The sequence below is a fragment of the Leucoraja erinacea genome, chromosome 19 (genome assembly GCF_028641065.1).
Source record: "Leucoraja erinacea ecotype New England chromosome 19, Leri_hhj_1, whole genome shotgun sequence".
Classification (NCBI taxonomy): Eukaryota; Metazoa; Chordata; class Chondrichthyes; order Rajiformes; family Rajidae; genus Leucoraja; species Leucoraja erinaceus.
Window position 1 is genome coordinate 12781099 of NC_073395.1, and position 15780 is coordinate 12796878.

The window sequence follows — 15780 nt, forward strand, 5'->3', positions numbered from 1 at the left end:
TTGTATTGTATTGTATTGTATTGTATTCAATTTATTGTCATTATCTCATAAGAGACAACAAAATGGATTGGATTGGAAGCAGATGGGAAAACCACCACCATGTTGCAGGTTTGACTATCTCTCTATTGAAGAACCTCACGGTGGCACAGTGGTAGACCTGCTGCCTTGCAGCGTCAAAGACCCGGGTTCAATCCTGACTACAGGTGTTGTACTGAATGGAATTTGTACGTTCTCCCTGTGACCACGTGGGTTTTCTCCAGGTGCTCTGGTTTCCTCCCCCATTCAAAAGACGTGCAGGTTTATTGTTTAATCGGCTTTGGAAAAATTGTAAATTGTCCCTAGTGTGTGTAGGATAGTGCCAGTGAATGGGGGTCGCTGGTCGGCACGGACATGGTGGGCCGAAGGGCCTGTTTCTGCGCTGTGTCTCTAAAACTTTAAAAAAAATCAAAACTACAACACTGATGGGACAGCATGCAAACAAAAACCTTTCACTGTACCTCAGTACACATGACAATAATACACTAAACTTGGGGTTAGGAGGGGATGGCAGAGTGGGCTTGATGGGCCAAATGGCCCAATTCTACTCCTATTACTTACGACCTTAAACTAAACTAAGCAAAAGAAGGGAGGAGTGCACGCAAGTCACACTGAACTTAGGGAAGATAAGATACTAAGGTGATGTACTCACTTGTTGTTGGTTGGTCCTGTTGCCAGTACATCTGCCTGCAGCTTGGGGAAGAAGCCCTGCTCATACTTCCCCTGTCCAATCTTCATGTCCAGCAGGTGTGGATGGATGGCAGTGTGGTCGATCTTCACCAGTCGCTGCTCAATGGCTTGGGCTGGGCGGCACAGTCAAGAACAGCAGCAAATTAGTCCACATGACTGAGGCGAGCAAAATCAAATGTGCAGGTGGGAGATTAAATACCAATTAGAGTGATCGTAACGTTGCAAAAAGCAAACAATGGCAAATGTTGGAAATCCAAAGCTGAAAAGGAAATCACACTGCAAATACGCCGTGGATCAGGTAGCACTCGTGAGGTGCAAAACAGAGTTAATCGATCAGATCGACCAGAAACAGTATCTGGTGAAGATGACACAGTGTCACTGATCCCACGGATGCTGCTGAACCCACTGGGCATTTCTAGCACATCCTGTTTTCAATATAGAGCACAAAGCTGTAATAGACTTTTGGAGAATGGGGTTAGGTGAGAGGTGAGGTGAGAGGTGGGGAGAGAGACTGCCAGACTGTCACAGCTAAAAGTTAAGCAGAACTTCCCTCTATTTTCTGGAGAGAAGGAATAGGTGATCTTTCGGTTGTGACCCTTCTTCAGATGAAGGGTCTCAACCCAAAACGTCATCTATTCCTTTTCTCCAGAGATATTGTCTGACCCGCTGAGTTACTCCAGTATTTTGTGTTCTTCTTCACTGTAAACCAGCATCTGCAGTTCCTTCCTGCACACTTTGAGAAGAGGCTTGTGCTTTCTCTTATTGCCTCTCTGGGCTAATGTATGTCAGCTACAGTCATATCAAGCCGTACAGCACAGAAACTGGCCATTCGGCCCACTCTGTCTGTGCTGACCATTCTACTTCTCCGCACTAGTCCCGTAGACCCACCTCTTGTCTACAGCCTTCTATGCCGTGGCAATTCAAATGCTTGTGCAGATTCTTCTTAATTGTGAGAAGACTTTTAAATTTGAGTTTAATGGATGTTTCTTGTAATGTGGGAGGCTGAAGAATCGTAACTCATCCCTGATAACTTATTCAAGCACATTCAAGGAAACAAGTTTGGATGGACTCAAAAGCTGATCTTGGTCAGCATGGATGAGTTGGGCTGAAGGGCCATTGTGCTGTATGACCCTTATGAACTTCATAAGAAAAACACAAAAGTAGTCCCTCAGACTATATTGAAATTATTTATTTCATCCAATAAGAATTTCACCCTGCTTTGGCAAGGCTACCAGCATAATCAAGGACGAGTCGCATCCTGGCTGCTCCCTCTTCTCCCCCTTCCCAGCAAAAGGTGTAGAAGTGTGAAAACACACAACTCCAGATTCAGGGACAATTTCTTCCCAGCTGTTATCAGACAACTGAACCATCCGACCACAACGAGAGAGCAGACCGGAATTGCTACCTACCACATTGGTGACACTCGGACTATCTTTGATCGGACTTCGCTGGCGTTACCTTGCACTAAACGTTATTCCCTTATCATGTACCTGTACACTGAGAATGGCTCAACTGAAATCATGTATTGTCTTTCAGTTGACTGGTTAGCACGCAACAGAAGCTCTTCACTGTTCCTCTGTACACATGACAATAGACTGAACAATAAAATAAAAACATCTCCAACTATTGGTTCTATGTGTGGACCTTCCTCTCAAGCAGAGGTCCAACTGCATCCAATGCCCAACAAGGGTTCAGCACAGAGTGAGTAAGAACAGGAAACCTATAGAAAATTCTTCTTAACTGAAACCAATTGCCACCGTGGTCCCTAGCAGGGACCATCAAACACAAGCACAAGAAAAGATTTGCAACTCAGACCTTCTAGTTTGCCAATGATTTTCTCATAGCAGATTTTCATCAGATCAACGGAAGTGAGGTAAACACACGTAGAGACAAGATTTGGTGCACATAATTCCGGATGTGGTGTTTGCTATCGGTGTTGTTAAACAAGGCTGTGATTTACGCAAGGAATTAGCAGTGATCAAAGTCAGTAATAAGCTTATTACGTTCATCGCCATCATTCCGGCCTTCTAGACAGAGCACATGAGGCTCTGGTGCTTCTATATCAAAGGAGCAGTACCTTCGAGCAAGCCAACTGTCTGGGAATAAAAACAAGCACTTGGCATCAAAACCTTCCTTTATAAACATGCCTGGGGTCATCTTAATTGGAGGAACATCAAACGCATAGCAAAGAGAACAGAACCCTGTTGATCAGAAACGAAACCCAAACCAGAAATGTAACTACAAGTAGAAGAGTAAATTAAAAGCTTCACCAGTCAGTGTAATGAACCAATGTTTGGAACTACGAGTCACTGCAGCAATTTAGTTTAGTTTCTTTGAGTTTAGAGATACAGTGCGGAAACAGGCCCTTTGGCCCACCGAGTCCGCTTCAACCAGCGATCCATCCCCGCATACTTACATTATCCTACACACACTAGGGACAATTGACAATTATACCAAACCAATTAACCTTCGAACCTGTACCTGCATGTCTTTGGAGTGCGGGAGGAAACTGGAACACCTGTGGAAAACCCAAGCAGATCACAGGGAGAATGTGCAGAGTCCAAACAGACATGCACCAGTAGTCAGGATCGGACCGCAGCCGGACTCCGGCGCTGTTAGACAGCAGTTCTATCGCTGGGCCTGTTTCTGCGCCTTCACTTTTCTCATCTTTGTCTACTATTCCACGGAATTCCACAGATTCACCACCCTCCGGCGACAGAAATTCCTCCTCACCAACTAACAGGAGCATTCTCCTGCTGAAAACTCAGGTGCTTTACAGTGGGGCTGGTTTGTGGTTGTAATAAACCAGTGCACAGTGTTCACAGGTTCCTGCTGAGGAAAACTGGAGCAAACCATAGACCTTCTCCAAGGCCAACAGGTCAGATGAACGGGACTACACCTTCGGACTTCGGTTTCATGAGCCAAACTATTACTTTGAGACGGATTATGAAAAAAAAAAGAAACAATGACAGTATACATGGTGGGAAAAAACTGATCCTGCACAGATCCTGAGCCGAGAGGGTAAAGGCACTCACCTGCTTCTTTCAAGATGGTACACTTCTGATAGTTTGAGGTGCGTATTGTGGGGACGCGGACATTGTAGATCTTCATTTTCTCGATGCGCGAATCAAACACCCTGAGCAAAGGATCCTTCTCCTCCCACAGTGACACAATCTTATTGTCGATGAAAGTTGCAAACATCTGTGTCTCTATGAAGTGTGAGAGGAAAGGAAGGTAGGGCTCTGGCTGGTCCGAGAGAAATGAAGCCTAGAATAAAAAGGAAAAAAAAACACAATTTTTGAAGTTATATATAATGCAAAGCAAATTAGATGTCATTCGTCAAATCTTGACAATTATTGACCAACATGATCTGGTCCGTGCTCCAGGTGTAATGAAAATGTTCAAGGTGTGAATTGGGGTCAAGTTACACCTGGGAATTGCTCTGCCCAGGACAAGAAGGCTCTGCAGAGAGTAGTGCGTTCGCCGAACGCACTATGGGAACTTCACTCGCCCCCCCTGCAGGAACTGTACATCAGGAGGTGCAACTCCAGAGCCAACAATATCATGAGAGACCCCTTCCACCCATGCAACGGACTGTTCCAGCTGCTACGGTCAGGCAAACGCCTCCGTTGCCATGCGGTGAGAACGGAGAGGTTGAGAAGCAGTTTCTTCCCAGAGGCCATTCGGACTGTAAACGCCTATCCCACCAGGGACTAACTCTACTGAACGTTCTTTCTTCCATTATTTATTATGTAAAAGAATATGTGTGGTTATGATTGTGTTTATAGTTTGTTGGTTGTTTGTCTTTTTGCACATAGTCCGCGAGCATTGCTACTTTTCATTTCACTGCACATCTCGTATGTGTATGTGACAAATAAACTTGACTTGACTTGACTTTGCTAACTTGTCCTTCCTGGCAATATCTTCCTTCTAATGTTCTAAGTTCCAGAGACGTGCACCATTCTGGTGCTGAAGCTTCATACAAAACTCCTCCTGCCTCTTCACTTCTCGTCAATTACTATTCCTTCCCTCATCTGCCCGTTTACCTTTGTCGAGTAGATTTGCACTATTTGTTCAGTTTAGACTAGAGATACAGCGTGGAAGCAGGCACTCTGCTCACCGAGTCCACGCCGACCAGCAACCATCCCGTACATCAGCACTACTCCACACAGTTCGCTGTATCTTGGTGCACGTGATAATAATAAATTAAACTGGACAGAATGTCTGGTAACATCGAGCACTACCCCCCCTCATGTGTAATACAGGGGAAGGGGCTGGAGGAGAATGTGTACCTTGTCAAAATTCTGCATCTGCTCCCGGTTAGTCAGCCATGACTCCATGTCCTGTGCGGGTTGGATGACAAAGGCCTCGTAGTCAGCGAACATTTGCGTGAAGCGTTTGGCAAAGACCTCGCGGAGTTGCACGGCCAGCTTGTAGTCGCGGAGCTCCTCCTCACTGCACTGGCACCTAGTGTCCCTCTCCTTCTCCAGGGGTGCGGCTATCTCCATCTTCTCCACGGACACCCCCGTGCGCTTGGCCAGGGCCTGCAGCCGCGCCAGCGTCTCGTTGCCCTTCAGCAGCTCGTACATGTTGATGGTGGTGCTGGTCAGGTTGCCGTTCTTCTTGTCATGGACCAGCTCGTCCAGCACCAGGTTCTGCAGCTCAGCGGCACTCTCGCTGCAGTGCAGGTTCCCCTCTGGCGGGATCCCAAACTGAAGCAGCACCTCCGAGATCTCCTGGATGAACTCCAGCTTGTTGGGGAACTGGGGGAAATCCTCCGGCAGGTCGATGAAGTGGTTGTCAATGTCCACAAAGCACAGGTTTGCCTACGAGAGAGAGAGAGAAAGAAAAGAGAGAGAGAGAGAGAGAGAGAGAGAGAGAGAGAGAGAGAGAGAGAAAGAGAGAGAGAGAGAAAGAGAGAGAGAGAGAGAGAGAGAAAGAGAAAGAGAGAGAGAGAAGAGAGAGAGAGAGAGAGAGAGAGAGAGAGAGAGAGAGAGAGAGAGAGAGAGAGAGAGAGAGAGAGAGAGAGAGAGAGAGAGAGAGAGAGAGAGAGAGAGAGAGAGAGAGAGAGAGAGAGAGAGAGAGAGAGAGAGAGAGAGAGAGAGAGAGAGAGAGAGAGAGAGAGAGAGAGAGAGAGAGAGAGAGAGAGAGAGAGAGAGAGAGAGAGAGAGAGAGAGAGAGAGAGAGAGAGAGAGAGGAGAAAAGGTCAATGACAATTCTGCTTCGCATCAAATCAAAAGGGGTTGGTCAGATAGGTTGCTAGTGTAATCCTCACCTGTTGTGGAGGTGAGTGATGGAGTTTGGGGAAGGGGAAAATGAATTGATGGGAATTAGATTTAGCTCATCGGGCTAAAGGAATCAAGGGTTATGGGGAAAAAGCAGGAACGGGGTACTGATTTTAGATGATCTGCCATGATCATATTGAATGGCAGTGCTAGTTCGACAGGCCGAATGGCCTACTCCTGCACCTATTTTTCCATGTTTAAAACTCAGAGAATAATTACAGGGAGAAATTAATTGGGGGATAAGGTGGCTGAGTGGGCAGGCGTGAAATGGGCTCCTTTTATGTCACAAGACAACATGGAGAAGGTTCTGTGCTTGTTCCTCCACTCCAGAGACCCGGGTGTGTCATCAAAGTAGGCATTCCAATGCAACACTGAGAGAGCGCTGCATTGCCAGAGGTCACACAAGACCATCACATGAGAAAAAAGATCGCTCATCACTACTTCTAGACTGATGACGGCAATCTTTCTGGTATCTTGGCCAACATTTATACCTCGACCATTATTCCCAAAACAGAATTATCTGGCCATTATCACGTTGCTGCTTGTAGTGCCTTTAAATGGCCACTGGGTGTCCTTATATTCCTGCATTTTGCAAAGGTCCTAGCGCATCAAAATATAATTTGCAGGAGCAATAAAACATATCTTCACTCCACTCGATTACTGAAAGACAAAGGTTGAAATCTAGTGTGAAGCATTTCTGTCTCTTTCAACTAGACATTCGGGGCGGCACGGTGGCGCAGCGGTAGAATTGCTGCTTTACAGCGCTAGAGACCCGGGTTCAATCCTGACCTTGGGTGTTGTCTGTATGGACTTTGTACGTTCTCCCCGTGACTTGTGTGCGTTTTCCCCACGTGCTCCCTAGATTTCCTCCCACACTCCAAAGACACACAGGTTTGTAACGTAATGGGCTTGGTAAAATCGTAATTTGTCCCCAGTGTGTGTAGGATAGTGTTAGTGTGTAGGGATCGCTGGTCGGCGCAGATTCTGTAGGCCGAAGGGCCAGTTTCTGTGCTGTATTTCTAAAACAAAAAAGCTAAAAACATTCCCAACTGAATGCTGACTCTCATTGTTGGCCCAGGTGCAAAGATGCAAGGTCTCACAGCAATATTTCTCCCTCATATACCCATTACCCTTGCAGATTTTTGATTGTGTGATTCGGCGCGTTCAGCAACACACAGGTGCATCTAAATTGGTTATCTCCTCTCATTTAACATCCGCAGACATACATTTCTGGCAGAGATCAAGAGATCGCCATCAATAAGATGAAGCATCAAGAGTATAGGCTTCACACAAGACCGAGAGTCTCGGAGCAACCATATATCATCCTATCGCAACCCAACATTAAACACCTAAAGCCCTCATGAGAATGCCTGAATTCTAAACCTTGGATTCCCTTGGAGTTGATCAACAAAAACAACACTAAGGGTGTGGATCATTTAGCACCAGCTTTGCACTATCTCAATTCTGCATTACTCTTCTTGTCAGTTAAGCCTGGCTCGTTCAGAGTTTAGAGATACAGCAATGAAACAGGCCCTTCAGCCCACTGAGTCCACGCTGGCCATCGAATAGTGTAAAATGTGTCAAACTCCCACTTCCAATGTTAGCCTCAATGGCTCAGCACTTCAACTCCCCCTCCCATTCCCAATCCGACCTCTCTGTCCTGGGTCTCCTCCATTGCCAGAGTGAGCAACACCGGAAATTGGAGGAACAGCACCTCATATTCCGCCTGGGTTGCTTGCGTCCGGATGGCATGAACATTGAATTCTCCCAATTTTGCTAGCCCTTGCTGTCTCCTCCCCTTCCTTAACACCCGAGCTGTCTCCTCCCATCCCCCCGCCCTCGGGCTCCTCCTCCTCCCTTTTTCCTTCCTTCTCCCCCCCACCCCCCCATCAGTCTGAAGAAGGGTTTCGGCCCGAAACGTCACCTATTTCCTTTGCTCCATAGATGCTGCTGCACCCGCTGAGTTTCTCCAGCATTTTTGTGTACCTCCAATGTTAGCCTCCCTGCTATTGTGAAATTTCGATGACAATGGTTCATTTTCAGTGCAACCATCAGGAACGGATTGAGGTTAGGATTCGGGAGCGTACAAGGTGAGCAGTCCTGGATGGCAAGAGTTGGTTGCAGAAGATTGGAAAGGATTATTAAACTTAAGACCCAGGTTTAAAACAGATGATAGGCCTTAGAATTACATTTCCAAAAAGAAATAGAGGCTGAAAAAGTAATGGCATGCTCTTTTTAGCTCATATCAAGGAATGAATCAGAGGTGTTTTAAAGAATCATATTTTTATGACACAGGAGGCCATTCAGCCTATTGTGTCTGTGCTAGACCAGAAAGAACTGTCCAGCCTGATTGTGTGTTGCAGTAAAAGGTTGGTGACAATGCAGGTCACGTCTCTTCAAGTATATAGCATACCCCAATTTAAACATGGTAACGGTTGTGATTCCTCAGCTCCAGATTCCATCCATGCTCTGGGTGAGAATGTTAATATTGACCAAATTAAAGACACCATAAAATGGAGGATCCCTGCATTTGTCAGAATTTCTTAACCTTTGTCAGTGGAAATTTACAGGCTGTGGATGGCACCGACCAGTCTGAGCCTCAGATGGATATGCAGGATGGTGAAAGATCCAGGTGTTCTCCTCATTTCCCCTTAATTGATAATATGTATTAAAATTCTGTAAATAAACTTAAATGCATTGATATGATTGCATTGCTGCAAAGGAATTGTAAATAATGTAAATAATGTTGCATGCCAATTACCCTGCTGTTTGTTGATTGGTCAAAGTGTTAAGACCTGGCAGGATTGTTTTGAGTTCCAGGGTAAATGTTGCATTAGTTAGTTTGTTAGCTTCCTTCCAGAAGCTTCTGCCAGAAACATTGTATGGAAGACTCTGTAATTGGTTTGGGGAACTGTCAATAATGTATTGATGTAATTAATATGTTTGATTGGACTCTAAAGAGACCACCCCTATGTAGTTTGGCCCCTCAAAGTTCGTGGACGTATAAAAGGTAGCCCCATCTTAGATCGATGACGATCTTCCGGAGGTGCGCTTGGGACTGAGTAACCTTTTAGAGTGTGTCTGCTTGCACGAGGCTGAGGGGCTTGGCCAGGCAGAGACAAGGATCGAACGCACGGTGGTTTAGGTATCGTATAGGGGAATTTGCTGTTCATTCTAAAAATAAAGTTTAGTTATTCCAGTGCTTGAGTCAGTGTTTTTTACTGAACTAGACCAGACTGAACTAGACTGAACTAGCTTCAGAAGAGCGTATTTACAAGAACATTGGTGCTCATCCTGCTAATCCTCCAGAAAGTTCTATGTACTCATGCCCCTGATTTCTGACCCCTCAGCTAAGGGAAACAGATCTTTCCGATTTGCTCTAATCACCTAATCAATCAAATCAATGGGCGACACAGTGGCGCAGGGGTAGTGTTGCCATCTTCCAGTGCCAGAGATCTGGGTTCGATCCCGACTACGGGTGCTGTCTGTACGGGTTTGTTTGTTCTCCCTGTGACCGTGTGGTTTTTCTCCGGGTGCTCCGGTTTCTTCCCATGCTCCAAACACGCACAGGTTTGTAGGTTAATGGGCCTGGTACAATTATAGATCGCCCCTAGTGTGTAGGATAGTGTAAGTGTGCGGGGATCGCTGGTCAGCGCGGACTCAGTGGGCCGAAGAGCCTGTTTCTGAGCTGTATCTCGAACTTAAAACAACTAAACCCCACGCGGGCTGAAGATGCTTTCAAGAAATATGCCGCACCACCTCAATTGGTTCCTTTTCCTGTCAGCACGCCTGAGAGAAAATAATGATAATGAATACATTTTCAAACCATGAATCTTTTGCTTGAACAAAATCCAATTCGCCTGGAAATTTGTGCGAGAGAGAGAGCCACGGATGAAATGTGATAGATCAGCTGACAAGGATCTCAAGATATTAATCAATATATATTCTGTTCATTTAATTCTTCAAACGCAGCAGCAGGTTTTAGTTGAATTAATGACGCAAACAATTGATTAAAAAATACGATTCAATGATGTTTAGATAAAAGGAGCTTGTATGCAGAATGCTGACTTGCTTTATATAGAAAGATCAAAGAGATGTCATTGGACATCAGTTCCACATGATTTAGGCCAAACCATACATATCAATCATAGCCTTGCTATTATTTATATAGATGAAGGGTACGTTGGAAAACTAGGAATGGAGTAAATCACCCTTGGCAGATTATTAGCTTAGTTTAGAGATACAGAGTGGAAGGAAGCAGGCCCTTCGGCCCACCTAGTCCACGCCAACCAGCGATTCCCGCACACTAATGCTATCTTACACACACTAGGGACAATTTACAATTATTCCAAGTCAATTAACCTATAAACTTGTAAGTTTTTGGAGTGTGGGAGGAAACCAGAGATCCCAGAGAAGGCCCACGCAGGACAACATGCAAACTCCGCACAGACAGCACCCGTATTCTCATACACGAGCAGCAACTCTACCACTGCGCCACCGTGCCACGCGTGCTCATCGTGCCGCTTAATTCTATTTCTTTTCAAGTTCAATCCCAAGCCAATTCTCTGACTTTGGGAACGAAACAGATCCAAGCACCAAGTGCGGCTTTGAGCACAAAGTGAAGAATGAAGACACACTCACACATAACCCCACCGCAAACACAGGGAAGGGATAAGCTCAACCTTGCCTGAAGCATACACACTGTAAGCTGCTTTGTGTTGTAACTGAAGAACAACAGACAACATACTTATCTCGACATTCAATGCTCCAACACAACTTGGCTAAGAACAAGCTAATTTGGTCCATAACTTCAGGGTGCACCTACTGCATCAATAGCATAAGGAGACTCAATGTGCTTCAGTAAGTCAGCGGAACAGATATCATCTCCGGAGAATATGGACAGGTGACGATTTGGGTCAGGACCCTTCTTCAGATTGTAAATCAGCATCAGCAGTTCCTTGTTTCTACGCATCAGTGGCATACCTGGATTTATGTACCAGGTCCTTCATTCACATGTGCCACCAACACAGAAACCACTGGACATTTGCAGTGAGATAACACAGCAAGTAATGTCTTGTATTACAATCGCTCTGTGTGTACGAGGCCAACATACCGAACTGGACCCCAGCTAAAGGGTCTGACCTGAGTCAAGCTGGCCGAGTCTCAGCCGACAGCCAAGTCTTGCTGGGTTTTTTTCTTACTGATTAATAGAGATTGTGGTGATAAACTACACTCTGTCCACACACCTTCCCTTCCCCCTAACTCTCTGTCCATTAATGAAATGAGCCCCACACATGTTATTCCAATATCATGTATCTGTACACACAAAATGCTGGAGTAACTCAGTGGGCAAGGCAGCATCTCTGGAGAGAAGGAATGGGCGACGTTTCGGGTCTCCTGAGATGCTGCCTCACCCGTTGAGTTATTCAGCATTTAGTATCTACCTTTAATTTAAACCAGCATCTGCAATTCTTTCTTCCACATGTGTCTGTACACTGCGGATGGCTGGATTGTAATCATGTATTGTCTTTCCGCTATCTGGTTAGCACGCAACAAAAGCTTTTCACTGTACCTCTGTGCACATGACAATGAACTGCACCAGTCGCCAGTCTACGATGTGCTCACTGATCCCTGGACAGAGGTAGGAATGTTGCAGTTGTTTTGGGAAGAAACAGCCCGGCAGGAATCCCAGCTCTGATTCAGCCCGGAGCTTCCTACTGGACGGTACGTCCCTGCAGATTACAAGTGAGCTCAAGGTCAGGCTGTCTTTCGTTACCTAACTTGCTAGTACGTGATTCCTGATTTCACTTTTAAACGACATTCATCCGAGAGCCCAGAGGATACCTGGCATCTGTTCAGCAAGGGGAATGTCGGAGCTGAATGGGAGATTAATTGCCCAGCGTTATCCCATGACAGGACTTCCCCATTGTCAATAATTTACTTTCTCACTGCTTTATATCATCCAGTCACATCATTGATTAAACTGTAGCTGATTTAACCTGTGACACACTTCACTCCAGTGCTCCTCGCGTTGAACTGTGGCAACAGCGGCAACAAGGATTTCTTCAATATATTGAGTTTACAGCTACTTACAATGCTGGAAATCAAGCGTGAATTGGATCAGCGACACACACTGCTGTGAAACTGCCCAAGCTCAATCCAGAAGCTTTAATGCACATACCCAAAGCAGCACTGAGCCCATGGTGTATCTGTTACAGGGATAACTCTGTCACACGATTCTCTGAACTGTTCCGCTGTATGTGTTGCCAGTACATTTATTTGCTTGGAAATATGAAAATGTGCTTGAAAGACTCAAAGGGCATATTAGTTTAAACTTTAGCCCTCGTTTCCTTGTCAACTAGCCTAAAGCTCCTGTCCGATACTTGCTAACCACTACCAGATTGCTACTCTTTCTGTGCTAGAACCCCCATCACAATAAATGCTTAACTCATTAGTCATTAATCAGTTTATTTTCCCCCTGTACACAGCCACAGTGCCAAGCACCCCAGTGTTCTGTTTTGTATTGTCGCTTTCAATCCATTCTCAAGGTCCCCATTCACTGCACACTGTAGCGTACAAGAGCGCACATCACACGACCCATGGTTGATAATTTCATCAGGATGTGAAGAGTTAAGAGCCCACTCTTCCAAATGCGACTAACATGAGGGATTCTCGGTTAAATTACGTGTAACTGATGCTGACACTTTGCTGCAAAGAGCATTTCGCAATAAGAAAAAGTGAATTTGCGTTACATGACACCATACCACATCCTTGTGATATCCCAGATTGGTCCTCCGCCAATGATTTTTCTTTTGGCAGCAGTCGTTATAGGAAAAGCACGACTGCAGACTTGCTCCCAACAAACACAGGAGGCAAAAAATCATTGGTGTTGATGGAGGAATGTTGGCCAAGGTACCTCGGGGGAAAAACTCCAGCATTACGGGGTCTTTGACACCCAGACAAGGTGCCATGCAAGACCCCAACATAACATCTTACATTAGAATGTTTAAGAAGGAACTGCAGATGCTGGAAAATCGAAGGTACACAAAAATGCTGGGGAAACTCAGCGGGTGCAGCAGCTACCTCCTTCGCTCCATAGATGCTGCTGCACCCGCTGTGTTTCGCCAGCATTTTTGTGTATCTTACATTAGAACTCTGATAATCCATCACTTTTGGGACTTTGTGGCAGGGGACTATCGGATTATCCCGATTATTGCATGTTACTCCCATTAATTTCCCAAAGCACCTTTAATTAACTTTTTTTAGATGTCGCACTACATTGTCTTAACTTTTCCAGAGAAACTCTTTCAAAGTTCAAAGAGACCATGAGTCAAGGCAAGAATCAATCATGTTTCATTGTCATATGTCCCGAAACGGAACAATCTAGTTCTTACATGTGGGAGTGTGGGAACTGGGGCCTAGGTGAGTTGGGAGGGAGAACCGCAAACATCACATGATAATTATCATAAGATAAGGCTAATGCAGATTATCAGATTCTCAGTTTTTCGTGCATTACCCCATATCATATACTCTACATTGGTAACCCCACTGCATTAAAAGGTTAAAACTTCAAGGCAATCAATGCTACTTAAAATACTTCACACGTCAACCCCAAAATAGTCAGTAAACGAAATGCTAAACTGTTATCAAGGATGTGAGAATTTTAACAAGTGGCATGGAGCAGTTAATCCAGGCTCGATTTAAGCCATTAATTTAGCGGGTACTGGTGCTGTTTTTTTGCATTGCAGTACCAGGTGTAATAAGCACGTTACCCACCAGCAGATCATTGTGGCTGGAGAACCAGGCGTTGGCTCCAATGGAGCAGTGACATCAAGTACCAGACGCAGTGTGCTTCGTCAACCTACGGATCCAGTCTCTTCATCAGGCAAGTTGTGCAGTTGTCAGGGTAACAAACCGAGAACGTACATCGCCAAACTGGGTTTTGAGGAAATCATCCCCTCAAAATTGGGAGCATCTGTAGGGTTTTTAGCCCATTTCTGCCTCATTAATTAGCTCACTGTTAGATCAGGACCCTTTGATCAACATCCCTTGACATTCCTACTTTAACCGAGATCCATCAGTCCGAGTCTGGACATTTTCAATTGGGTTTTCTTTGTCAGTTTGTTTGAATGGCAGGGAATGCAAGTTTTAGGTCCTGTAGCATAAGCAATATTGGCTAGTACCGCTTTAAAAACCGTAGTGTGTGACTGATTGCTCATCCTGCATTGGCACTTGTCAGCGTGGAAGCTTCCAGAATCTATCTGCCTCGGCAGAGAAAACCGCTTTTCACCCATGTAAGTTTTTTCTCAAGTGCCTGTTGAGCATTTCCAGTATTTCTTTGTTTTATTAGCGCTATAGGTATACGTTACCAACTATCCTTCAGCATCTTACAGAGTGAATGACACAGTTTCCACTAACCTTTGTGTTAATAGAGTACCCACTTTGATGAGGATGAAGTGCGGAGATCATGAATGCTTCTCTTCCGTGTACATGTGAGGGGATGTTGACCTGTCCCAATTATAATTGTAAAGGTGAAAGTGGCAATCTTTCTTTACTCATGTTCTTACACTGTACAGGAAACCCTTAAAATGGCTGCCAACAAATCTCCACAGTGCACAAATTTACATTCCGTCACTATGCTGCACACAGATCAATAGTGCGTGAGGAGACACTGATGTGCTTGGGAGTGAATATACAAATCTGCTAATGATACAAAGTTTTCATTTCGCTTGGGCAGCGTACAACCCAGCGGAATGTTGACTTCTCTAACTTCAAGTAACCCTTGCTTTCCCTCTCTCTCCATCCCTCCCCATCCTAGTTCTCCGACCAGTGTAATTGTCCTGATTAGATTTTATCTTTGTATGCTTCATTGTCACCTTCCCCGAGCTAACAACGATCTATTCAACATTTTCCTTGATCCTCATCCCCCTTTGATGTCTTGTTTTCACACCTTACCCTTCCATGTCTCTGTGTCTCCCTCTCCCCTAACTATGTCTGAAGAAGGATCTCGACCCGAAACGTCACCCATTCCTGCTATCCAAAGATGCTGCCTGTCCCGCTGAGTTACTCCAGCATTTTGTGTCTACCTTCAGTGCAAACCAGCATCTGCAGTTCCTTCCTACACACCTTGTCTGTCGAAGTGGACTGTGAGGTGGACGCAGAGGCTTCAGAGAGTTAAATGCAGCATTAAAAGAATGGGCAAAGATATGGTAGATGGGACATAATGAGGGAAAAAAATGAGGTCAAACTTTTGTTTGGTAGAAAAAGATCAAAGAAAGCGATTTGTTTAAATGGTGAAAGATTGAAAGATGTTGGTATTGAAAATCCTGGGTCTCTAAGGGCCCAAACCACTGAAAGTTGATGTGCAGGATTACCAATTGGGAAGGTAAATGATAAGTTTCCCCATTATTGCAAGAGCATGAGAGTGAAGGTGGCTTTTCCCAATTATATTCCACCCGTGCACGTGGTATATTATGTGCCAGACCAATCTCCCTAACTAAGGAAGAATATAAACATGTAACTGAAGGAATGGAACCAAGGCTCTTCTGGATTTTTTCTAGCAATGGAGGTTGGGAGATTGTTCTGTAGAGAGAGATTAATCAGACTGGGCCTAAACTCTCTAAAGTATAGAAGACACGTACAAGATACAAAAGGGACATGGCAGGGTAGATACAGTTGGTAATTCCTTGGCTCCTTGGATACTGATCTGGGTCCAGGTATCACCATCTTAAAATAAGAAGCCAGTCATATGTGACAGAAGACGAGGCAT

The 15780-nt window shown here is 45.1% G+C and overlaps 1 protein-coding gene across 5 annotated transcripts in view; it reads right to left on the reverse strand.

Moving 5' to 3' along the window:
- The window catches only part of dennd5b (DENN/MADD domain containing 5B), a 164939-nt gene that overhangs the window by 36817 nt on the left and 112342 nt on the right, over window positions 1-15780 (reverse strand). For 3 of the 5 annotated variants that reach the window (XM_055650329.1, XM_055650327.1, XM_055650328.1), the window contains 3 exons: window positions 5019-5552; window positions 3762-3993; window positions 689-839 (listed from right to left, as the gene is read on the reverse strand). In XM_055650329.1, the coding sequence (XP_055506304.1) occupies window positions 689-839; window positions 3762-3993; window positions 5019-5552 (917 nt within the window). Of the gene's footprint in view, window positions 1-688; window positions 840-3761; window positions 3994-5018; window positions 5553-14429; window positions 14520-15780 lie in introns of all 5 variants that reach the window. The other 2 variants (XM_055650326.1, XM_055650325.1) reach the window with 1 other exon arrangement.